General features: G+C 37.5%; 1 protein-coding gene across 1 annotated transcript in view; it reads left to right on the forward strand.

Moving 5' to 3' along the window:
• TPC1 (two-pore channel 1) overlaps positions 1-27,316 on the forward strand; it is a 168,057-nt gene that overhangs the window by 89,038 nt on the left and 51,703 nt on the right. Inside the window, exons 10-11 of the mRNA XM_089135592.1 lie at positions 1,730-1,791; positions 6,605-6,677. Coding sequence (XP_088991718.1) covers positions 1,730-1,791; positions 6,605-6,677 — 135 coding nt within the window. The remainder of the gene's footprint in view (positions 1-1,729; positions 1,792-6,604; positions 6,678-27,316) is intronic.

A 27,316-nucleotide genomic window follows, 5' to 3' on the forward strand; every position in this document is an offset into this window, starting at 1 on the left:
ACAGGCATAGTACTACTCGGCTCACAGGATAGATCCATCGAGGCACTCTTCTTGGGACTGAGTTGTACGTTCCTTTTATTGTTAGTTACTTTGTATTTGATGTTTTGAAGTTAGAAATTATATGTTGAATGTTATGTACTTAAGTAGATAAGTTTATAGTGTACTTCTCGAACAACTCTACATTGATGTTATGTACATTAAATGACATATTTACATTGACTTTTTTAGCAAAATACAGCCAATGTGTTATTTTTACGCTAATTAGCTTAAATGCAGAGTCCCACCCTAAAATATTCCTTAAAACCTGTCGAAACTTGCACAAAAAAGTCCTAAGTTTCCTCGAAATTTCTCAGTTTCCCACCTAGGTTTCCCATTTTCACCTAGTCGAAACTTGAGTTTCCCTTGAATTTTTTTTATGTTATCAACCACTCTAAAAAGAAAAAAAACAACAAAAGAAAAAGAAGAAGAAGAAGATTTGGCACCAATTAAGTAAAAACTAATGGTTGTATATTTATCTGTCCTTAAAGAGATAGACATGCCTAATTTGACTATTTTTATAAAATATTTTTGAGTTTTTTGCATGGCGGTCCCTTCAAAGGGGCCCAAATTAGTTGCTGCCTCCTTATATGCTCTATATTCCACGACACCCCCCTTGCTTAAGTTCAAATATTGCAAGTTACCCCTCTTAAGGGTCAAGCCTTTCGACTGCTAAGTTTTGGGTGTAAAATCTCCAATATACCCTTGGTATTGTGTAAGTACAAAAGTACCCTTTCTCGCACTTAAGTGGACCCCACCTAGGTGGGTGAAGGGATTCCTTTCACCCATCATCTTCTAGAGAGGGTAGCTCCAAAATCTCAATTGATGAATTGAGATTATTTGGAAACTCAATCTCTGAAGTGGACGAATCCGATGGCGAGCAAAACACGAATTTCAAGAAAAATTTATGCAAGTTTTGGGTACATGGAAAGGCATTTAGAAGAATTTCAAATTGACCCAAGTGTGAGCATCTCTGGAAATTCCATTCTTTTAATTTGTTTCAGTTTATGGCTACCATTCATGTTAGACCAGATGAAAACCTGCAGATAATTGGAAACCAAATATGTGATTCAAATGCATAAGGTAAGGTTGATTGACTCTTGTAATTGAATCCAAAAATATGATTGAAATTTCATGTGGGAAGATTAATTGACTTTTGTAATTGGAATCACAAAATATGATGGAAATGTATATGGTAAGAGAAGAATGATTAATTCTTGTAATTGGAATCACAAGATATGACATAAATGCATATGGCAACCATGTCATCTACATGTAATTTGTTGGTTCGGCTGACTGTTAGTCTAACTATGGTTTTTGTAATTAATGTCAGATTTAACTTACTATGCTATTTGATTTTAACTGGATTATTCCCTGCCAGTAGGCAGTATCTTATACCGGACTCATTAAATGCCAATTAGTTTTGTATCATCATATTTGCCAAGTTATCCTCATAATGCCATAAGTTCATCTATAATTCTGTTTGTGCAGCTGATTTCCAGTTGAATATATTAAAAAAAACTGAATTTTGATGTCAATCTGGCAGATATAACCTAGTTGGAATTCTACAAATTTGTTATAATTTTATTTCCTGCTTCATGTATCCAGTTCAGCAATGTAGTTCCCTTGATGTCATAAAAAGCTGCTTGTATTTGCTGTTCTAATTGTTAATGGTTCAATATTTCCTCAACAGAATTGTGGGTTCCTTAACAAAGAGCAGTGCATTATGCTGTTTGAAGAGTTGAACAGATACAGGTAAAACTGATCTTCTTAGCTTCTCCAGTGTACAGCATTGTTATTCTGCCATTATATTGCCTGGGGCTAGTATATTTTACACAACCAAGAGTTTAGGAACATTTATTTCTTAGTGAACATAGGCACCCATGTAGAAATGGATGTAATTTTCCTTTATTGACACTCCACTTTATCTTTGAAAAGCAAAGACACCCCAAAGTTGGATTTTCATTGGACACATGAGTCCAAACTGTTACTAAATGTCACTCAAGCACTGTTTTTTTTTTTTTTTTTTTTAAAATTCCAATACTCCGCATCTTAATTACACGCAATAATCTAAATACCCTTTTCTCAAAAAATAAATAAAGAAATAAATAAAAAACACCAGCACCATTGTCATCTTCATCCGATTCCCTTCAGGCCTTCATCAGCGAAACAGAAACCCTACTGAGATCTCCCTCCTCACCGTCTTTAGTCTAGATCACGTGGAGAACAAATTATTGAAATTAAAATGGTCATTGCCTAAAGCGTGCTTGCTATTCAGATTTGTTTTCTGATATTATGCAAAATTTGATCCACTGTATTTGAACAGATTAATTCCAGTGCTGGTGATCTGAACTTGCAAACACAACCAAAGGGTATGTATGGGGAGATGGAATGACTTCAAAGCCGTGACAACCCAACAGCAACAACCTGCTTCCAGCAAATACAATTGACAATTCTACTCCCAAACATACTGGCAATTTCCGAATCTGTAGCATGTGCTTAGGATGTTCGACCATTTGTTGGGGCCCGTGGAATAGGAACCTCTTGCCTCACACTCTGACTCCTCATAGGGACTTGGGAGCTGTCTGTGCTTCCCATATCTTCTAGCTCCCAAAAGGACCCACAACCCATGGCCCTTTGTTGCCTCCTCATGCCATCAACCTTCGCCTGCTCCCAACTCATCATTGCCCTTCTGATTTGTTTAGACTTTGGTTCAGGGTCACTTCCATACTCTCCTGGCCCCTTTGGATCATAATCCCCTAGCTCTGGAAGGTCATCTAGGCATGTATCCTCAAACTTCTCTCTCTTTGTTCCCTTTCTTTCCTCTTTTGCTCTCCTCTAGCCAAGCATGAGGCCATTGCCTTCTTGACCTTTGAGGGCACCTCTTGGCATCCTACTACATCCCTGTTTCCCCCAGCTAGATGAACCTTCAGTCTAGTGGCTCCATCTCCTCCTATTTGTTTCTTACGGTAAGTACACTCACTCTTCTTTCTATCAGTTGTCAGGTGACCTCTGTATTGCCAAACTATGTTTGACATCTTTGAAAGAAAGTGCCTGATATAAAAAATACACACTAAGTATCTTGAAAAGCTCCACAATATGCTCAAAAAATTACATACAAGCTTTTAATAATAACCTCCTATTTTTAAATATAATACAAAAGTAAATAAGTATTTTTTAATACCTAAATAATTTTATAATATAAAAAATACACACTAATTATCTTAAAAAGCTCCACAACATGGTCCAAAAAAATGCATACATGCTTCCACTAATACTCTCCTATTTTTAAATTGAAAATAGAAATTAATTAGTATTTTTTAATATATAAATATTTTTAAAATGATTTAAATATAGTAAAAATAGACACTTAACAGAAAAAAGTTTGATTCAACACCATCACAACAATATGGTGTCTCAACTCTCACATACATTAATTTGATTCTCATACATCTACTATACAAGTATACATATACTTTCATAGCAATATATTTAATTTACAAAATAATTTTCATAATAGAAAAAAATACTAAGAGGAACCGAAAATTATTTTTGACACAAAAAATTCATAGATCAACACTCTAGACTAGACATACTTTAATTTGAATGCAATCTAAGTTGATTTGAGCCATAAACAAAACAAAAATATAAAATAGATAAGTTGTTAACTCACCGTCTTTAATTCTCAAAAACTCAGCAATGGAGGAGCAAGATTGAAGAAGAAATGCAAAGGAGTTGCTAAATGAAGGTTGAATGGAAGAGAAATGGGGAAAAAATGGTTTAGGGTCAAAACATAGCCTGGTGGTTTCGATCGAAACTGGTGGAACCTGCAATAATGTAGGTTGTGCTCAAAATAGGTTAATTTATAACCTAAAGGTGTATTGTTTCGACTCGATACGAAATTTCGTGTCGTTTTGTGCGAAACTTGTAACTTTTTTTGAAATAAATGATTATTCGTTTCGTTTTCAAAAAATGCAGGCATTTTGGTCGAATTTGTATAATTTTGACCAAATTTCTTTTATGGCCTCGTCGTAACTAAATGGGGTTGAGCTACATGGATCCTTTCCTTTCAATTAGCTCTATTGGAGGTCATACTAGGCTATGCATATCCTTTTTCACCACTTTTCTTTTGGTTATCTTAGGTTTGGCCCTATTTAATCTAATCCCTTCGATTTGGATTAAATCACTTCTTTCTACAGGGGCATTTAAGGGCCTCTGTTGAACATGGCCATACCACCTCAATCGACTTTTTCGTATCTTATTTTCTATATGAGACACTCTTAGACTAGCTTTAATATGATCATTCTTTAGCTTTTCCTTCATAGTTTTGCCACTCATCCATTTTGGCATCCTTATTTCCGCTACACTAAGACTATCTATATGATATTTTCTAACAACCCAATACCCTGCACCATACATCATATATGGTTGTACAACGGTCCTATAGAATTTTCCTTTGAGCTTTGAAGGAAATACGTTGACACAAGACCTGGATGCACTCCACTTCAACCACCATATTTTAATTCTTTGAGACCTCTATATTACCTTCTTTATTTATGAATTATGATTGAGCCAAGGTACCTAAAATAATAACTTTATGGAATCTCCTCATCATCTGTGAATTATGACTAGAGTTTCACATTAGATATTCCTTCTTTGTTCTATTTCGTTTAAAGCCTTTTGATTCCAAAGTTTTAATCCCTACTTGTGTCTCATCTACCAAACAAATATCATTAGCAAAAAGATACACAAAAGAACCTCATCTTGAATCTCTTTGGTTAAATCATTCAGTATAAGTGGAAATAAATACTATGTTCGCATGTTTACTTGCGACATTTCTTTTCTCTAGCACTTGCCGATTCAACGCTTTAGGGAGTCTATCATAAGCTTTTTTCTAGATCAATAAAGACAGTATAAATTTCTTTCTTACACTCTCTATACCTTTTCATAATTCTCCTAATAAGGTAAATAGCTCCGATTGTAAATCTTCGTGGCATCAAATCAAATTGGTTCTCAATAATAGTGGGTTTTTTTTTGGTCTCAAATGGGTTTCAATTACTCTCCTTTAATTTTATAGTATGGTATAGTTATTGCAACTTTGAATGCCTCCTTTATTTTTGTAAATTGGGACCATGCTGCTTCCCCTGTATTCATTAGACATTTCCCTTTTACTCGTAATCTTATTAAACAACTTGGTCAGCGTACCTAGCCCACAGGTTCCTAAGCTCTTTGCATACTTCTATTGGGATTTCATTAGGACCTTGTGCCTTTTCTTACTTTCACCCTCCTTAGAGCTTCTTTTACTTCGGACATCGTGATTCTCCGTATGTATATGCGGAACTTGGTGCTGTGGCAAATGGTGTAATAATCTAGTCGCAAATGCCTGAAATGTGTTTCGTTTAGTCGGCTAGAGAAATAAACTTCCCATCTCTTCTTGGTGTCCTCATCATGGACTAGTATTGTACCACCTTACCTTTTAAATTTTAATTTGGCTAACATGATCTAGATCTTTAGTCTTCCTGTCCCTTGTGTTACTATGGTGGTATGGTGAATAGATAATAATTTGGGTAAAAAATGCCTGAAGTGTGTTTATTTGGTAGGCTAGAGAAATAAACTTCCCCTCTCTTTTTGTTGTCCGTATCTTGTACTAATTTTTACCATCCTCACTTTTAAATTATAATACACCTAACATGATCTAGATCTAGAGTCTTCCTGTCCCTTATGTTAGCTATCTTCTAAATAGTTTCCTTCCCCCCCCCCCCTTCCTTTGTGCCTAGGTTGTTATATAAAGTCATACTTCTTCTCCCCTGCTTTTACACAAAAATTTCTTATTCTTAATGGTTGCTTTAACCTCACCAATCCACCATCAAATCTTGCTATAAGAATGGTATTTTCCTTTTGGTTTTAATGTCTCTAGCTATATTCCTAGCACACGTACATCCCATTCCACGTTATATTAGTTTTCCCCTCAATTTTTCGCTTTCCTTGTTTGACTATTTTGTTAGTGAAAGATTTTAAGCAATCTCCTTTTAAGTTCCACCACATTTTTCTAAGATAGTTAACCTCAGACTTTTTATGAGTTTGTGAAGCGAGACACACATCCAAGAGAACTAGTCTATGTTTGTGGTTAAGATTCTCCTAGTGTCACCTTGCAATCCTTGCACAACAATCTATCCTCCCTTCTAGTAACGAGCATTCTAAGGGTTTCTGTGATGTCCACTTTTGAAGGTAATTAAACGTTCCTCTCTTTTGGAAGTGTTTACAGTAGATAAATAAAAAACAATAGCAAAATCTAAAACTTAGATCCCTTCCTCATTTTATCTCCAAAACCATGCAATGTAATTGAAAGCCAAAGGGTAACGCTGCCCAGTTGTGCTTCCTTTTCCTGTGATGTCCCACCCTGGAAAATCTTTACTGAAAATGGAACACAGTTTTTTCTAGCTGGAGAAAGTTTTCGTGTATGATTAACCATGGAACATTTCTCTTTATTCACTAGTTTACGCCATTGCCATTTGATGTTGTTCTTTTACACACTGATCAACTTCATTTATGTTTTACTTTTATGCAGGTCCTTGCCTAACATCTCCAGGGAAGAATTTGAGCTAATATTTGATGAGCTGGATGATAGCCGTGATTTCAAGGTATGTTGTGAAAACTTGTGCTTCCTTTCATATGTGCTAGTGTTGTAAGTTTTGTTCTTCCAGTGATATTATATCCTTTCTTTTTGACATTACATGTCATGAAGGATGAAAAATGCCCATGCCTCCTATTTATACATTCACAAATAGAAGCTCTAATATATGTAAAAAGGTGAAAAATGCCCCTGACATCCATTACAAAAGCACCAACAGCATGCATAGAATTCCTGCTATTTGTTAGTGCTGCTGCTCTGAAGCAAGAATTTTTCAGGTTGGTGGCCAGCATTTAAATACCTTACACAATCTTGCAGCATAACTTGAGGTTTTAAAAAAGCTTGGGTGTGAGACTGTGACACAAGTTGTTCCACTTCTCAAACTAGCTATAGCCTGTATGATTGTCAAGGTGTGTCATATAGATGTGTCTGGTTTACTTGTTTCATTTGGTGTTAACTACAATATATAGCAATGCATAATTTTAATTTTCTTGGAGAAAAATACAAGTGTTAACCACATAATATGATTTCTGAGTAATCTAGTAAAGTACCTGTGTTGTGACTGTCGTCCCCCTTTCTTTTGTTATTCTGTAAAGTGTGGTCCCCTACAGATTAGCAAGAGAACTTGCTGGCAAGATCTCAGCTCTCAGTAATATCTTCTTTTTTGGGCATATTGATGTATTCAATAGCTCAGTATATCTGTGAGTTCCCAGTATATCTTGAACTTCACTGTAATTTATGCTTCCGACCCACAACCTAAGAAAAAAAAAGTGCACCAATTTGGAAAGGTATTTGATCCTATTCAGTTTTTTGGACCACTGAGCTGGTCCTCCAAAACCGAGATATCAAACCATGTCCTGTAGGAGTCATGAACCTACTGATGTGGTTGTTGATTTTAATAATGACCTGTACCTACAGTACAAAGTGTATCTCTACTCTGACTGAAGTGTGGCTGTATTTGGTATGGAATTTGTGAGTATTAGTATATTCCTTGTTTCCCTGTAATTCTACTTGCTGTTTTGCACATTAAATAATGCATCAGTCTAATTATAGAACTCACTGACTAGTTGTTGCAATGATGCATAAGAATTAGGATTTGTCTTTTATTATTTGATCTTTTGGTGGAGTTGTAGATACTAGATAGAGTAGCATTTGTCTTGCTTTGAATTCAAGATGGAGTGGAACCCTATTTCAATGTCAGATATGAATGCAATTTTTTTCCCCTTGCTTAATTCTATCAAAGAGCACATATTTCCCATTATTGGGATTAGAGTTTTTTTGGAATTGTTATTTTGAGAAAGAATAAGGTGAGGAATGAGGGAGAGGAGAGGATGGAAGCCACGATTTAGTTGTGGAGGCTCATCTTTCTTGTGAACAAGTCTATTCTATATAGGAAAGTATAAACCTATTTCAATTGGTATAAAACTCTTAATTCCTACCACTCTTTCCTATCGAGAGTTAGCGCAAAGTACTAACTCTCGATGGATCAATCCCTTCCTAAATTGCCCTTTTCTAACACTCCCCCTCAAGCTGGAGCATATATATTACTCATGCCCAGCTTGTTACAAATATAGGTAACCCTTGTATTCCCTAGAGCTTTGGTGAACAAATCTGCAAGTTGTTCTCCAGTCCTCACATGCTTGGGGGATATTATGCCTTGCAGTAACTTCTCACGAACAAAGTGGCAATCTACTTCAATATGCTTGGTATGTTCATGAAAGACTGGATTTGATGCTATATGAGCCGCAGCTTGATTATCACACCATAACTTCATTGGTGTGTCATCAATAATTCCTAATTCCTGGAGTAATTGTTTTATCCATACCATCTCGCATGTTACCTGTGCCATAGCACGATACTCAGATTCTGCGCTTGATCTTGCTACCACAGTTTGTTTCTTACTCTTCCATGATACAAGTTTCCTCCAATGAATGTGCAGTAGCCTGTAGTCGATCTTCTATCAATAGGTGATCCAGCCCAATCAGCATCAGAGAATCCTTCTACATTTCTATGTCCATGATTAGTGTAAAGAAGCCCGTGTCCTGGTGCTTTCTTAAGATACCTCAGAATTGGTATAACTGCATCCCAGTGTGATGTTCGTGGGGCAGACAAAAATTGACTCACAACACTGACAGGAAAGGTAATGTCAGGTCTAGTCACAGTCAGATAATTCAGCTTCCCAACAAGCCTTCTGTACTTCTCTGGATCATTAAGAATGGTTCCATCTTCTGGCATTAACTTTAAGTTACATTCCATGGGAGAGTCTATGGGTTTTGATCCCAACATTCCTGTTTCAGAAAGCAAATCCAATACATACTTTCATTAAGATAAGAAGATGCCCTTTGTTGATTGGGCAACTTCAACTCCTAGAAAATACTTTAACTTGCCTAAGTCTTTGGTCTGAAATTTCTCTTGTAAGTAGGTCTTTAACCTATCAATTCCTGAAATGTCATCTCCTGTAATGACAATATCATCAACATAAACTACAAGAAAGATCTTGCCTGCATCAGATTTTTAAAGAATACAGAGTGATCACTTTCACAATGAGTCATCCCAAATTCTATTACAACAGTAGTGAATCGTCCAAACCATGCTCGAGGTGACTGCTTGAGACCATATAATGATTTGCGGAGGCGACAAACCTTATTCTTCTCCCCCTGAGCAACAAAACCAGGTGGTTGCTCCATATACACTTCTTCATGTAGATCTCTATGAAGGCATTCTTCACATCCAACTGAAACAAGGGCCACTTGTATGTAGCGGCTAGGGAGATTAAAATACGGATGGAAGTAAGCTTGGCAACAGGTGAAAAAGTATCAACATAATCTATGCCATAAACTTGAGCATAGCCCTTGGCAACGAGACGAGCTTTCAGGCGAGCTAACGAACCATCAGGATTAACTTTCACAGTGAATATCCACCTACAACCAATAGCTGTCTTTCCTGAGGGTAAAGGCACAAGATCCCAAGTTTGATTGTCTTCTAAGGCTTGTAATTCTTCGTTCATTGCACTGACCCACTCATGATTAGACAAGGCTTCAAGAACAGTCTTAGGAATAGGATAATTTTCGATAGTAAATAAAGCAGTAAGAGAACCCGGTGATAAATTAGAATATGAAATAAAGTTAGAGATGGGATACTGAACACAAGAACGAGTACCCTTCCGAAGAGCAATGGGAATATCAAGGTCAGATTCGGCAGGAACGTCCGTAGGATCAACAGACGAAGTCGGCACAGAGGTAGAGACCGTAGGTGCAAAGGGGGGAGCTGATGGTTTTTGCCGGCGCATGTACACTTTGGTGATGTCTGGCACAGGTAGAGGGGAAGGAACTGTACCCTGTGGAGACACACTTTGAAAAATACATAGATCATCATTTAGGTCAATTAAACTATGAGATTCAGTGGAAAAAGGAGTTGACTCAAAAAATGACACATCTGCAGTAACAAAATATTTTCGTAAGTCAGAAGAATAACAACGATATCCGTTTTAGTGCGAGAGTACCCCATAAAAATACACTTAAGTGCACGAGGATCAAGTTTAGAAATCCCTGGGCGATGATTACGAATGTAACACACACAACCAAATACGCGAGGAGGCAAAGTAAATAAGGGAGATGAAAGAAATAAGAGAGAATGAGGAATGCCACCTTTTAAGACAGATGAAGGCATCCTGTTAATAAGATAACTGCATCAGCCCAAAAGGATTTAGGAACCTTCATCTCAAATAAGAGAGAATGGGTGACCTCCAATAAGTGTCTATTTTTTCTTTCTGCAATCCCATTTTGTTGAGGAGTATTGACACAGGAGGATTGGTGAAGAATCCCATTAGAAGCCATAAATTTACAAAACGGATCAGAGAAATATTCTTTGGCATTATCACTACGAAAAGTACGAATAGGAACACCAAATTGAGTACGAATTTCAATAACAAAATTGCAAAATATGTCAAATAATTCTGAACGATTTTTCATTAAATAAAGCCAAGTGACTCTTGAAAAATCATCCACAAATGTAACAAAGTATCTGTAACCTGAAGTAGAACTAATAGGATAGGGTCCCCACACATCAGAATGAACTAGAGAGAAAGGGTGGTCTGATCTGGTGTTTATACGAGGAGGAAAACTCACACGATGAAGTTTTCCAAATTGACAAGACTCACAATCCAACTTTGAAAGAGAATGAAAACTTTTATCTACCAATTTTAGGGTTTCCAGAGAGGGATGCCCCAACCGACAATGTATTTGATGGGGGATGGAAATACAAGAACAAGCAGTAGAGGATATCTCCTTGAATAGATACAACCCCCGAGACATACGGCCTCTACCAAGCATCTTCTTCGTCGTAAGATCCTGAAATAAACAATATCTAGGAAAGAATTTCACCAAATAGTTATTAGTGGAAGTGAATTTATGAACAGATAATAGGTTAAATGAAAAATTAGGTACGTAAAGAACTGAGGGTAGGGTAATGGATGGAGTGAGTTGAATTGTACCCACTCCTTTAACATTGATATGAGAGCCATCAGCAAGTGTAACCAACGAGGATGATGGAACAAAAGAGGAAAATATACCTGTAGCCTCGGTCATATGATCAGAAGCTCCTGAATCAATAATCCATGGGCGAGATGTGGTTGAAAGGCAAGCAGTAGCATTACCTGTCTGAACAAGGGTGGCAGTGGCTGATTGTGGTTGAGTGGCCTGAAACTGAGTGAAACGAATATAATCATCCTCATTCATCTTTACAGTCTTACCCTCAGGATGAACTTTAGTAGTTGTAGACGCTAATTCAGAAGTGATAATTGCATTCGCCATGTGTGGGGGCTTTCCATGAAGCTTCCAATAGTATTGTTGAATATGTCCCGGACGACCACAATGATGACAAGTCTTAACTTGTCCTGGATTGTCAGTAGAGTTGTGTGACCTTGGATATTTTCCAGTATTATTTCCTCGAGTTCGTCCTATATTCTGTCCACCATAAGTGCCTCGAGAAACTGTTGCCAAAGCTGAATTTTCTGTAGAGTTATTGGTACTCTCCCTTGCAACACGAAGAACTCTTGAAAATGTGTTAGCTAACGTGGGTACATGATCACTACCAAGAATCTGTGCTCTAACTGCCTCAAACTCCTTTCCAAGACCTCCCAAGAAACCCATAACAGCTAATTGCTCTATTTGATTTTGCATAGTTTTGACATCAGAGGAGATAGGCAGAATAGAGTTTAGTTCTTCATACATTCTTTTAAAATCTGCAAAATATTGGGTAATATCTCTACCTTTTCTATCTACTCGATAAAATTCATGGGACAATTCATAGATTCTAGCCAGATTATTCTGACCAGAATACAACACATTCAAATACTCCCATAATTCCTTCACAGTTTGTAAGTGAGTCACCAAATCTATAATATTATCGGCCAAGGAATTAAACATCTGCCCAAGTATTCGTGCATCAACAATTGCCCAAGTATCATCATCTATGGGTACAGTCTTAGTCAAATGATCTATCTGTCCCCGTCCAGTAAGAACAATTTTAACTATAGCCCTCCATTGGTGGAAATTTGATCCACCCTCCAATTTCTTCTCAGTTAACCGATGAGAGGATGAAGAAATAATTTCAGTCATAGTATTTTTACTTGAAGTTTCTCCCATATCAAACAATTTTAAAATCAAATCCCAGAAATCAAATCAGAAATCAGAAATCAAAATCAAAATCAGAATTATTCCCAGATTAATCCCAGATTAATCTTATAAACATTAATAAACCAACTTGGACCACTTGAACCAACTTAAAACCAAACCAAAGCAGAAAACTTATCTCAGGTCTTTCAACGATCGATCTCTCCTTAAAACCACCAAAACTCAAGACCAAACCTGAAAGCTGATCGCAGGTCTTCTCCTAAGAAGCAGAACTGAAAGGAACCACGATCGATCTCTCTCACTCTTTAAGACAATTGATCTCTCTCACTCTTTCTCGAAGTCTCGAAGTCTCAACACCATCGATTGCTTCTTCTCCTATGCAGCAGAACCGATAGCAGCCACATCAGACAGATTCAAAACTGAATAAAATAAAATAAAAAAAACCAGAAACGATTGCTGCTTCTCGATTGCTTCTTCTCCAGGTACAGTTTCTTTCCTTTCTATAGAATCGAAAGGAATAAGAGGACCTACAGCCCTGATACCATGGTATTTTGATAAAGAATAAGGTGAGGAATGAGGGAGAGGAGAGGATGGAAGCCACGATTTAGTTGTGGAGGCTCATCTTTCTTGTGAACACTCATCAAAGTAACTTTTCTATTTATAGGCTAATTTACAAGTCTATTCTATATAGGAAAGCATAACCTATTTCAATTGGTATAAAACTCTTAATTCCTACCACTCTTTCCTATCGAGAGTTAGCACAAAGTACTAACTCTTGATGGATCAATCCCTTCCTAAATTGCCCTTTTCTAACAGGAATAAAGTTATAGTGAGTTACTAGATGTAGCATAGATTGATTGCAAGCTTTTTTCTCAAGGATTCTGGATTTCATTTTTCCAATATCTCTTTGATAAGACCCTACTAATACCTCTGAAAATTAATATGAAAATACAAGAATTAACAAGATAGAGCTGGTTTTAATGGTGCCAGTCACCCCCACACCCCACGGTGGTGCCGCTCAGCCTACGGCTGCCCAAGAAACTCTCCTCTCACACCCCTCCTTCTCCACTCAATTTTCCCTCTATTTATTACCCTCAACTAACCCTAATATTCTCTCTCCTCCACATGGAATCATCCTACGGCCCTAACACTCTTCATCTTTTCTAATCAATATTCCCTTTTCCTAGTAGTCTAAGCTATATAATAGTACAACTTCCCAAAGTTTCCTGCAACTGACATCAATACCCCTTAGCCCTAGTCAATTGGCCTTGAGTTTTGGAGCATTGAATAGAATTGTTAAAATATCACTTTCTATTTAGCTTAGGTTTCTATTTTGGTTACTTTCTGATTTTCTTATTGCTTGGTTGACAAGTAATCTCCCTAAATAGTTTCCTTATTAGTAGATTTGGAAGATTCTATGCAATATGTTATTTTTGTTTTTGTTGTACCTCAGTTTAGGTAATTTTCCGAACTAAGACTTGATTTTACATTATAAATAAAGTATCATGGGAGCATGTGATGCAGCACAACCAGAAGTTACTGTTCACGCTACAGTAGCGTGAACAGTAACTTAGATGATAATTTCATATTTGGAGTGCCCCAAGTCTAGCTTGCATGGAAATAGATTCAAATTTGGTGGGTCCAAACTCCAGCTTGCAAGGAGATAAAGTAGGAACTGTTTTTTGTGGGAGTTCTAGAGATAATTTAGAATTTTGTTATTTATTATTGGGATAATCATGTAATCAAAGTTTTTATTTGGTTAGGATATTTAGGATAAGTTTTAGTTAGTTTTAAATTCCTAAGAGTCCTTGTAGGATCAGTCTTTTGTTAGTTTTAAATTACCAAGAGTCCTATTATAGTTGTTTTCGTATCAAGTATGTTTGTTTTGTTATTTAAACACTTGTAATCAGCTTATTGAGCATGGAATAGAAAAAATGAATTGAAGCTTGAGTTTTGTGCGTTTGCAGCCCCCCCCCTTCTCTCCTCTTTTCTTCTTCTTTTTTTTTCTCTTATGAGTGTTCTTCTCTCTCTCTTCCTCTTCTTCAAGACTAATTCTTCTAAGATTTCCCTTCTTCCCCCTATCTTCTTTATCCTTCTTTCTTCTTTATTCTATCCCCCATTAGCATGGTAGAAGATCTTGCTTTTGAGCGAGATGTTGCCACCTTGAAAAACTGAGATCTCGACCATCTCGGTGAGATCTCGGTCGAGATATACAATTTTTTTGGCGTCAACTCGGTGCCACATCTTGGTGGGTTTTAGGGTCCCAATTGGGTTGAAACTTGGTATTTAGCCTATGTAAGGCCTTTTGAATACATTGGTGGCCTTGGATTTGTCAGAAAACAAAAATTAAGTATGATTTCAAGCCTACCCAGAGTGTGAAACCGAAATGTTGTAGGATTAGGGAATGCAAAGTTATACGACATGTAATATAGAAACTTTAAGGCATACAAATGAAAAGCAAGTGTATCAAATACATCAAGTAACCTAAATGTTATCAAAATTCCATTCATAAGAGTATCACAATCTCAATTTTCAAGAATAGAATAATAAAATTATTCAACCATTAAAAGTTCTATATAAGTCATTAAATCATAAGTTTATAAGACAAGTAAATAATGATTGTTCTTCCTTCAATGTCGTAGATGTGCTAAGAGTAGTTGCAAGTGAAAATCCAGCCGAAATCCACAAAACAAGACAAAAATTGAGAGTTCCAGCGAGATTTAGGGCGAGATATGGCGAGATCTCGAGCAAGATATCCCAACTCTCTGCTCTCGACCTCCATCTCGTTTTGCCTACTTGAGAAAACGGGATATCTCGGGAAATCTCCCACCATGCAGGGGAGAGGCAAAAGATACATGCTAGCTTTCTCCCTTCTTCTCTTCTTCTTTAGTCTTCTTCTTTCTAAATTTCTTTTAGTCCCTAGTCTGATTACAGGTACTGAAATTCTAACTTAGTATCATAGCAAGTTAATCATCCTAGGGACTCCTACCACGACTGCTTAGTTTTATTTTTTTCCTTCTCTTTCTTATATGGGGCAGCCCCCACCGTCCCTGCAGTAATTATTTGAATTGCTGTCCTCCTCCTTTGACTTTCGAAGGATCAAACGTCTGTGTATTAATACTACGTTAAGTCCAGGAGTTATGGAGAGATGCCTACCTATTTAATTAAACTGAGGCTGCTACTCCCCTGCTTTTTGTGCAAATCTAAAATTCAATCTGCCCTGGTACTCGTCCTCGGATTCCTTTTGCTTTTTGTAAAGACATAACCACTATTTAGATTTCAAGACCTAAGTATTTTCTCCGTTGTATATGCTATAAGTTCTGCTGCAAGTTATATATTGCTTCCCTGTTTTATAGATTTTTTCTGTTTTAAAAAGTTCTGCTGGTACTGTATTTCAGTACTGCTTCCATTGTTTGTTCCATAATCAAGTTCAGCCTTTCCTTTATCTAATACTTATATAAAGACTTGGAGGACTAGGATTATTTTTTCTTGACATTGAGATCTTATAGACTTTTAAATCTAGCGAAAGTTTTTTAATATGGTCCTAGGTACAACACAAGATGTCTCTTCTTCCGCTGTGGTATTCTCTGCCTTGTTGGTCTGGTCCTGCTACGGTTTCTGAATATTGTTGTGGGTGCCTGAGAGTTATCAGTGGTTCAGAATTTCCTTTTTGGTAAACAAGACTTTGTCCCGTGAGACAATTTACTGCTACTTGATAATCTTTATTGGTGAATGATGCACTGCTCTGTGGCTGCTACTTTTCCTTCTTAGATTTCTTTTGTGCTCATACTTTGAGATGCTGGTAATTGGTCATCATTATTTGTCCACATGTAATGTTATATGTGAGGGAGAGATTTGAACTCCTATATCTACTCAGGGATTGTTGAAGAATATTATTGGTGAAGTTTCTTTAACCTCCTAAGATGATATTTTGACACCTAACTACTTGGTTGTCTCTTGGTTTGTGGTAACCTATACTGCCTTTTGTCTACATACTTAGTCGGTAGTAATCTATACTACCTTTACCCTAACTACTTGGTCCACAGTAACCCATATTGTTTTTTACCTCTACGTACTTGGTTTGTAGTAGACCATGTTGTCTTTTACCTATCTATTTGATCCACAATATCTAATTTTGCTTTTTACAATCCGCAACAACCCATATTGCTTTTTATCCACCTACTTGGTTCGCAGTAACTATTACTGCCTTTTACTTACCCCTACTTTTACTTGTTACTTACCTTTTTGCGAAGAGCTTATATGCGACTTTTGGCTGCACTTCTATCTTCTTATGGGGTGATTCCTCCCTACTACTAGCATTATTTGGATAGTGCCCTTGATGTAATTGTTACTGTTATAAATATGGAAATTGTTCATCATCACCACTGCCTGTATTCTCATTTTTGGATGGTTCGTTAGTCATGAAAATTGTTTACTTAAGTTGTTGATTATCTTCTTGGCAAATTATTTTTGGTGTCTACTAGCGTCTATTATTGTTACCTATGTTCAAGTGTAATGAAGTTTGTTGATATGTTCATGTTATTCCAAGCTGGAGCCCTTGATATGTATACTTCAGCTTAACGGGAAATATTAAAATATCACTTTCTATTTTAACTTCGGTTTCTATTTTGGTTATTCTCTAATTTTCTTGTTGCTTGTTTGACAAGTAATCTACCTAGAATAGTTTCCTTTTAACTTGTAATTTTCCTTTTTGCTGTAACTCAATTTAGGAAACTTTCCTAAACAAAGACTTGATTTTACATTATAAATAAAGTACCAAGGAGAGACAAAAGAAACATGCTAGCTCTCTCTCTCTCTTCTTCTTCAGTCTTCTTCTATTATTCTTCTTGTTTCTAAATTTCCTTTCAGTCCCTAGAATAATTAGAGCCATTAAAATTCTAACAAGAATAACCTATCCATACCTGATAGATTTATATCCAAAGGCTTTGCTTGCCTTGAGATACAAACCGTTGAAGAAACCTGCAACTAATAGGTTTGCATGGCTTCTTTGAAAAAGCGAGATGGAAACATTGCCGAAATATTTCAATTTCAAATTTCGGTTCCCATTTCATTTTGACCATGTCGAAGTTACCGAAATTTCATACTATGACTAGGAGTTGATTGTGGTAACTCTGAACTAACCCTTTGTTTCACCATCTATACTCTGCTCTCAGGGCATATCATTACCTTCTCTCCCTTTGAAATTCTCCTTGTCCTCAAGGTGAGGTAAGATCAGAAGCTTGGTCTTCACATGCTTGCTGCACATCCATGCCAATTTAGTGTCTTAGGAACGAAACTTCTTGGAATCTTCCCTTCCCCCAACATTCTAATCTTTATCAAAGTTCTCTTCAGTAATGGGAGATTACTATCAACACCACTACCAATGTCAAGAGAGAACACATTAAATGGAGTTCCAGATGTAGCATTCGATGGCAACCAATTGTTGATAGCCCTCAAGTGCTCAAAAGTTAACCAAGACATGGAAGGAGGAACTGAGCAAGGATGACTGGTATCAACCTTTTCTCCGATGTCTACAAAAACATAACCTTGTGTTTCTTCAGCACTATAAATAGTAAAAGGCCCTACTGTTTATGAAATTTAAAAGTAACCGCAAGCGCACGGTATCGTGTAGCTAACGGGTTGATCTCAGGGAGATATGCCACTTAGAATTGAACTTCTTAATAGTAATGCGAGAGTGGAATGATTCAATTTTTGTTAACTAATTAACTAAACTAAACGACCCTAATCTATATGTCTAATGCAATCGAATTAAAATGAAAAATAAATTAAGCACAATCAATGCATAAATAAAAGACAGGAAAAAAAATGCGAACAATAACAAAGCAATAAACAAAGCAATAAACAAAGAAATAAACAAAACAATAAAAGGAAAAGGAAATAGCTAAAATGCAGATGCAACACCACCCATCACCAGAAGCAGAGGCACGACTGTAGGCTTGCTCCGGTTATGTGGTCCGAGATAATGAATGAATAGGTAGAAAGTAAATAACAAAGCAATAAACAAAGCAATAAAAAGAAAAGGAAATAGCTAAAATGCAGATGCAACACCACCCGTCACCAGAAGCAGAGGCACGACTGTAGGCTTGCTCCGGTTATGTGGTCCGAGATGATGAATGAATAGGCAGAAAGTAAATAACAAAGCAATAAACAAAGCAATTAAAGGAAAAGGAAGCCTTAACCAAAGAGAGGCACGACTGTAGGCATCTCTGATCAAGGATCCAGGGGAAGGGAGAACAATAAATAATGCTGAAAGTAAATCCTAAATTAAGAATATGGAGGGGTAGATAGAAGCGGGAATGGAGGGAGGAGAGAAGATTAATAAAAAAAATTACTTACTTGCGAATTGAACAAATGATTCGAATCTCAACCAACCCTAAAAACCAGATCTAGATTTAGAATGATCTAAATCTGCAATTGCTAGACTCAGAGAAAAACGAATCTAAAAACTTGAAACTTGAACTTGAATTGCATTACATAAAAATCAAATCTAAACATTGAATCTAGAAATTTAAAATCTCACAACTGCAAGCAAAGAAAACTAGAGAAAGCCTAAATAAATTGAAGAGAGAAGAAATAATTCTTCTACTAAGCTCTAAGACATGTTCTCCTTTGATGGAGTATGCTCTCCTTTTATAGAGTTTACATGAGATATGAAGCACGGCAGAATTTGAATAAAACTCAGGGTTTATATCTGACTCAGCCAATTAGGGTTTTGACATACTAATCGCACCGACTTAGAGATATCAGATGCATAATTCCACCGTTGGATTTGAGGTTTAAGTAGTCGTGAAGCTCTCCTCCAAAAATCAGCACGATCGGGCATCGGATGACCGTTCGATGAAGGGTTTGATCAAAACTGAACAGAGGCATTCAAAAACGGGATTTTTCCTCTTTTTCTTTCTGAATATAATTCTTTTTCCTCTTTTTCTTTCTTTAATTAAATCCAAGATATGAGATAAGATATTGAGGTATGCAAGGACTCTTTTCCATTTGGACTCTCTCAATAATATCTCTGTAGATTTGATTTAAAATCTCAGCCGTAGATCAAATTTGCCTTCTTTATCTCTTCAATATTTCGGAGTTGGCCCATAGTCACACATCTCTAGCCCATCATGCTCCAGATCAGGCCCATTTTCGCATTTGAGAATTTGAATGGACTTCTTGACGTGTAAAATAGCATGATTCAAGCCCAAAACTCCAAATATTTGCTTAAATCTTGAAAAGTCCTAAAATCTGCAAAAACAACATAAAACCCAAGGTAACTCCACTTTAAGTGTATAAAATGCATGCTTTATGCCCTAAGATTTCACACATAAATGTGCTCATCACCTACCACCACTAGAGAATGAATATAAGCAATATAGTGCCCAAACACGAAGAGCATATGCACATTTTCCATTCGCTTCTTTGTGAAGACCTGTAGCCATTTTTTGTGGGTTTGTACCTTGCATACAAGCCAAAAGCCTCATCCATGTTGCAAAATCTGTCTACATTAGCACATCAAACTCTCTGACGTTTATCACATTCTCTTTCTTCATATTCTTATTGGCGATCTGTTGCAGAATAGGTGTTGAATCCTGTGACCACAAGAACACGAGAACGTTATAGCTCTTCAGCATAATTCCAGATTCAACAAGGTTCTAGTCATAATTAAGGCTTGTGTATGGGGCGAATATGGCTTGACGGTTCAATCCATCTTCCATTGCCACAAGTCCAAAACCAAATCCACCAAGATGGGCGTAGAAGTCCCCGAGTTTGCCAAGGAATCGCCGCAGAAGGTTAAGGTGAAGGGCTCGACAGGCATGGATCCTAGTCTCGGTTTGATCTGTTCAAATCAGTAACTTGACCTAACTGTAGACTCTAGCCAAGTTGCTAAAGTCATTGTCTTCCCAAGCGTCAGCACATGCAGGAGATTAATGGAGCGTCACCTTTTGTTAGCTTTCTTTGGCAGGTTCTCCCTTCCATTTATCGTGTGTGCAAATCGTGCCTCTGCATTGTCAATAGAAGATGAAGAGGGGAAATAGTGGCTTTGAAGAATTACCCTTGGTTATTTTGCGTTACAGTTACAGATGTGTCGCATAGTTTTTGGGCAGGCTGTGTCTCCTATCCCAAGTGATGAGTTGGGCCTGAAATTATAACCCTTCATGGGCCCTTAACTTGAGTTATTCTTTGGCCTATAACCCAAATAATTGGGCAGGTGGTGTTTATAGTTTATTAGACTTCACATGCCATAGTTTTTCAATTCAATTGCTTGGGTCAAGCGCCTCAATCAGTCCGGGGTCGGGGGTGCAATTAACCTTACCCCGGCTTGGATCCCAGCCTCCGGTCTGTCCTAGAACCCTCCTTGGACTGTCTCTTCCCCAACGAGATCTATCACTTCCTCCAGCGAACCTGGTACAATCAACTCTTCTTGAGACGTTAACAATGGATCATGGCCAAAACTATGCTGTTGTTCACTCTTTAACTGCCCCAACGGTGTAATAGGGTCCCTCCATTACCGGGGTTGTAAGCGAAGAAGATCGACTTCCATCGTCTTCATTGTCAACCAAGGAGGTTTCGCATAATCAATCTCCCCTCTATACTGCTGAAACATCTTCATTTAAGCAAGAACAAAGTTTCGGTCTCCTACTTTGCTGCTGATGTGAACCAAAATTCTTCCCTTGGCCGAAACCCTGGAGTGGCCCCACAGCCACTCCAAAGGGTGCCCCTAGGGCTGGCCAAACTCTCTAGGAGGGGTATTTTGGTCACCTGAGCCCTAATTACTTGCTGGTTATTTTTCTTTATTTTGTTTTCTAATTTGTTGAAGAGTTAGGAAGTCCAGTTTAAGTTAAGAGTTCCTGAGTCTAGGGATTGTCTTTAAAGATAAGATTCCCAACAGTTTTTATGTACAAGAAGAGTTCCTTTAGAGTTTGAGTCTTAAGGACAATCTGTTTTCAATGAGCTATTAGATTTTTTGTTGGGCTACATCAAGGGTCAACTTTAAGCCCATATCTATTTGCACTGGTAATGGATGAATTAACCAAAGACATTCAAGATGAGGTCCCCTGGTGTATGCTTTTTGCGGATGATATTGTGTTGATTGATGAGACCCAAGTGGGGATTAATACCAAATTAGAATCATGGAGATTAGCTTTGGAATCAAAAGGCTTTAAACTTAGTAGATCGAAGACAGAATATTTAGTTTGTAACTTTAGTCATGATCGGCCAGATGATGAGGTGGTGATACTTGACGATAAAGAGATTTCTCAGAGTGATTGTTTTAGGTACCTAGGTTCAATCATAAGTAAAAGAGGTGATTTGGAAGATGAGGTTTCCCAAAGAATTAAAATAGGGTGGATGAAGTGGAGAGGTGCGTCCGGGGTCTTATGTGATCGGCGTATTCCATTAAAGCTTAAAGGAAAATTTTATAGGACCGTTGTTCGACCAGCTATGATGTACGGTGCAAAGTGTTGGGCTGTTAAAAAGAATCATATAGATAAACTCAGTGTAGCAGAAATGTGGATGCTAAGATGGATGAGTGGCAAAACTAGGATGGATAAGATAAGAAACGATCATATTAGAGTTGGGCTGGTAGTTGCTCCCATAAGTGATAAGCTTAGACAAAATCGTTTGAGGTGGCACGGCCACGTTCAACGGAGACCTATAAATGCTCCTTTACGGAGAAGTGATATAATCCATATTGAAGGAACTAGAAGAGCTAGGGGTAGACCTAAGATAACCTTAGGAGAAGTGGTGAGAAAGGATATGTATAGCTTAGGCCTTGTATCTAGCATGGCCTCGAATAGAACTGATTGGAGGGCAAGAATCCATGTAGCCGACCCCATTTAGTTGGGACAAGGCTTATTGTTGTTGTTGTTGTATGGTTGTGATTAATGTTGTGGGATCCTAATTTATAAAGGAATCTCACTTTGAGTCAAGGTCTTTAAGTATGCTATTAGTCACCTATTCTTTCTCTGTATTTCTTTACTCTGTTTATTTGATTAAAGAATATTGAGTTGAGGACCGTGGCTCCTGTTAAGGGGGCTATGGCGGATTTTAATTAAGTTCTTCAAAGATCAGCACCCTTCTTCAAGTCTAGCATTCCTCTTACAATCTCTAGCATCTACAAGCATTCAAGCACTCTTCTCCAAGAACTACAGCAGCCTACAAGTCAGCACATTGGACCCCCATTCCCTTCCTTCCCCTCCTACACCCATCGCAAGCCCCTCCCCCACCTTCCCCCTTGCTGCTGTGACCTAGCAGCAACAATCCCCAGCCCCCACAGCACCCCAACCCCTCCCCCTTCCCCCACGATCACCCTAACCCCACCCATTCCCTTCCCTACCCGCACAAGACCATAAATCCCCACCCCCCATTGTTCCCCTGGCAGCAGCTTTCCCAACACCCGACAGCCCTTAATTCCCTCCCCCAGGCCCCTGCGATCCTTTCTGGACACTCCCCCACCCTTCCCCTACCCTGCTGCCCCTTATCTCTCTTCTCTTCATCACACCTTCTCCTGCCCTCTTTTCTTCCTTGCGGCAGAATCAGAAAAAAAAAAAAAAAAAAAAAAAAAAAAAAAATAAAAGAAAAAGAAAGAGAAAAGAAAAGAAAAGAAAAGAAAGGATAAGAAATAAGGAAGAAAAGAGAAGGAAGATCAAGGAACAAATAGAAGAGATCATTTTCCCTTTCAAACACCCAACCCATATCCATTATAAGATCCCTTCTCAAACCTAATTCTATTTTGAAACCCTAGTTTTCCCTTTTCCAAACATATCTCAACCATTTAGCTTGGACCTAATTAAGTTTTCCATCCATCCTTTTCACCCAGTATCTTTTCCCAACAACCCATATCACTCCTAATAGATTCCAACAACTTTCTTAGATACCCATAAGCAACCCCTGATATTTTTAAAATTATTTGTTGGAAGATTCTGGGGAAACCCTCAATTTTAGGGAATTAATCCAAGAAACCCTAACCCTAAAATTGGGTTTACATCAGCTTCTCCTAGATTTCCAATTGCTTAATGCTCCTTCTCCCAGCGATGTCATTTGTCGCAACCCTTTTGAGTGGTGCATTAATATTACTGGCTAAACCTGCAGAAATTCTCAGAACCACCTAATCATGGTGAGTCATCTTTTGCTTCTTTGGTAACTAATGGAAAGCCCTGGGAAGTGGCTTCAGGTTCAACCTCCTCTGCAGTGATAGGCAAACCTTCTCTCTCTTGATGCTTCAGCAACTTGTTCAACATAATGAGTTGTCACATCCTCAAAGTCAAGTTTCAGAACTTCCTGGAAGCTTGTCCAGTTAAACTTGGCGAAGTTTTCGAATAAACCTACTCCAAGGTTTACGCTCACAGGTATTGGAGAACCAGACCGAATCGATACATATTCTCAATCTGATGTTCCAAACAAAATAGTATAATCTCCCCAAGCCATCCATTCACTCTCCCTTTACCAGAAAACATGGCAGTCCAGTCTCATATCTTTCTTCCTTCAGATCGAAATGGCTCTGATATCAATCTTGATAGGAACTTCCTAATTACAGCAAGAAAATAAAGAAAGTAAACCTGGTCATCATGGTGCCGGTCACCCCCTACAGCTATGCTGCTCCTTTGCCAAAGTCTGCCCAAAACTCTCACAAAACAACTGATGCCTCTCCTCATGTTTTACCCCCTTTTATCCCCCACTAGGAATTTTATGGTAACTAAGTCTCTTTCCTCCTTGTTTCCTGCTTCCAGGGGATCGGGGCTATCATGAGATAATCACCTCAAGGCCCAAGTAGGGGGAGCAGATTTCAATAAAGAAGGGTGCTCCCTCCTAAAAAGGATCCCAAATAGGAATGAAAACCTATCTATAGTAGACATGAGGTTCCACTTCCTTCTGAATCAGCTTTTGTAGCTCTCCTGAAAAATCCAGAGGTTCCCACACCACCTAGGCATGTCCCAGCTGTACTCCTGCCATGTAATCTGTCAGCTGGTTTCCTCCCCCCACACATGTAGAACTCTTTATCATGAGGAAGAGCTGCCAGCTGTTGAAGGAGCCATCTTCTTTGTATTACCCCTTTTTCTGACCCTGGTTGAAGTCACAAGGTTGAAGGGAACTTTATCAGATTCTGGTTGTCATAAACTGTTAACTTATCTTTTCTCCAAAAGGTAACCTTCCCTTCTTATTTTATACCTCTTTGTCCACATTTTTTAGTATCATCCTGAGTGTAATCCTGGGTCCCCAATCAATAAACAAACCTGTTTTTATTGTTTTCTTTTGTTTTCTTATTCAGCTTTTAAGATTCCTCTTATAAACTGACAGTTGATATAATCTTTTGGCATCAATCTATTGATTCTTTGCGTGCCAAAAACTGTAAGGGTTTCCAAACCCAAGGATCATTTAATTTATTCACATGGGTACCTGTTTAACTAGTTGCTAAGTTATTTCCCTTCTTTATATTTTATCAGACCTCTCAGTCACCACTCTCACTCTTCCATACATAACTCAACTCTAACTGTCCCATACATAACTCATTTTTCTGCTATGAAATCCACCTTAGGTTCCTTGGGGTCCACCAAATACACATTGAATCCACCAAGTAAACACCATTGAGTCCACATGGGTATTGTTGAATCAAGGGGTTGTATGGAAACCATTATGTGCCCAGACGGGTAAAATGGGCGATTATCACTTTTTCTTGTGCATGTGCCCATTTCTCATTTCTGGCTGTTGAAATCTTGTATGGTTGTAGCAGAATAGGCACGTGCATGTGGTAAAATGGGCACAAAATCTTGTATGGTATGCGTAAAATGAGCACTTTTTGTTTTTTTTTTTATAAAACCAACTAAAAAAAGTTAACAAATTGCATACACTGTGGTTAAACTCTAATTATTTAAAGATAAGTTTGTAACATACATATAATATATGAAATCAAATGAGATGGCCAAATACAAGATGATTTTGTATTGAATCTAAATATTTGAGTTAGGATATGATTTTCTGCCGACATGGAACCTTATACATGTTCAAACAAAATATTAACATTATGAACTAACATTTAATCTTTGTCAAGTGAAATCTAAATTCATTATTGAATCCATGGAATAAATTTTGACCAAAAAGGTAGAAATGCTTGCATTTTCAAAAATCGAGACGAAACTACCAAGATTTTGTCCCAACTCCCAATACAAGGTTTCGACACTCCGACTTGTTTTTCCTTGGTTTTTGTTGATTTCTATCTCATTTTCACCTAATTTCCACAGTTCCTTTGCCTTCAAACACTTTTTTTGGTCTTCTTTTTCCTTCAAACACCTCTTAAGCCGTAACAACTATTCCCAACAATTCCAAACTTCCGCTTTTTATATTTTTGTTTTGTTTATTCCTTAAATTTCAGTCAAAACCTGAAGATTTTGGTTTTTGCCCAATTTTTTACTGAAATTTGCACCATGATTGAATCGATGGATCTTGATGGGTTTGAACCACCTTCTCCTGAAACATGCTTATCTTCGAAGTGCTCTACCAATTGAGCTAAAGATCCATAAAATTGAGTTGTCATGTGACTCATGTCAAGTAACTATGACACAAACAAATTACTTTAGAAATATAAAAACATAACTGAAGGTCATGAGTTGGCACTAAGCCTGGAAGGGTTGCTTGTATTTCCAATGATGGGGAAAAGAAGTTGCAGGTTTGATGTCATTTACTGTTGAAGTATATGCAAGTCTGGACTATTTTACTGTTCACGTGAACAGTAAAAACTGTGTTACTATTCACGTGAACAGTAAAAACTGCATAGTTTCTATTTCTAATGTAGGAGTCTTTCTACATAAGTTTTGATAGTTTCTAAAAAGCATAGTTTCTATTTGGGTGGTAGTTTCTATTTTCATAACTTTCTATTTTAGGAGCTAGGAAGTTACTAAAGCTGTAATTTTTTGTTTCTTTTTTCTAGAGGACAATTACTTGTCTCTCAAGTTGTATTAGATTCATTAGAAGCTATAAATAAAAGGGCTCTATGATTCTAGACTCTTCAAGCAAGAATCATAGGCCTCTTCTACTGGTTCATCTCTCTTCTCTTATTCTTCTTCTTCCCTCTTTTCTTTGTTCAAGTTCAACTACTGTTTTGATTATTTAAAGCTTGTTTTCTAACATTTACAATTCAATGTTGGACTTGAATAGTGGCTGTAAACAGCAAATAAAAAGGTCAAAGATTAAGCAGGGAATAAGAGAACATTGCCTAGATCAGCAACAATTATCTGTGGTGCAATTACTTACATTGAAGGGTTACTGTTGAAATACAATGTTTGGCAGAATGGCTTATTGATCCATGATCTCAAGCCCTTTATTTATAATAAAGTGGAAAGTAGACTATTACAAGGAATAGAAGTTTACATGAATGCAAACTCTAATTTAACTCCTATACAAACTCTTATTAGACTTCTAATAGAATCCAACACTCCCCCTCAAGTTGAGACATGGATATCACACATGTCCAACTTGACCAAAAAAGTATAAAACATCTGTCCAGGTAAACATCTACAATTTGATCTTCAAACTTATAGATTATGTCTGCCTTATAGACTTCCATTTGATTTGTCCTCATCTTTACTGCAACTTTATGTCTCCAAGGAAGAACGCCCAAGTAAAAAAGTAGAATCTTCAAATGTTGAGAAGACTAAATTTCTGCACAAATCTGAGGGAAAATATATTTTTGGGGTAACAATAGCTAGGGTAAAACAGCCAAAGTGAAAGTTTTGATTTGTAGCAATGTTAGATCTTTAAAGGGAAAGTTTGCCAAGGGACAATCTCCAAAGGTAGGGGAAAATTTGTCAAGATAAGTGACAATCTCCAAAGGTAATAGAGATCAAGTTCTGTAAAGGTCAAACGACAAATCTTTTGCAAGGTTAGATCTCCGAAGGGAAGATGTCAAGTTAAGGGGCAAATCTCCAGGGTTAACAGAGATCAAGTTCTGCACAGTCAAAAAGATAGCTCTATAGTAATGTTAGATCTCCAAAGTGGAAGATTGCGAAGGTAA

This window comes from Hakea prostrata, chromosome 9 (genome assembly GCF_041222555.1).
Source record: "Hakea prostrata isolate BN-2017 chromosome 9, UWA_Hpros_2, whole genome shotgun sequence".
NCBI classification, from domain to species: Eukaryota; Viridiplantae; Streptophyta; class Magnoliopsida; order Proteales; family Proteaceae; genus Hakea; species Hakea prostrata.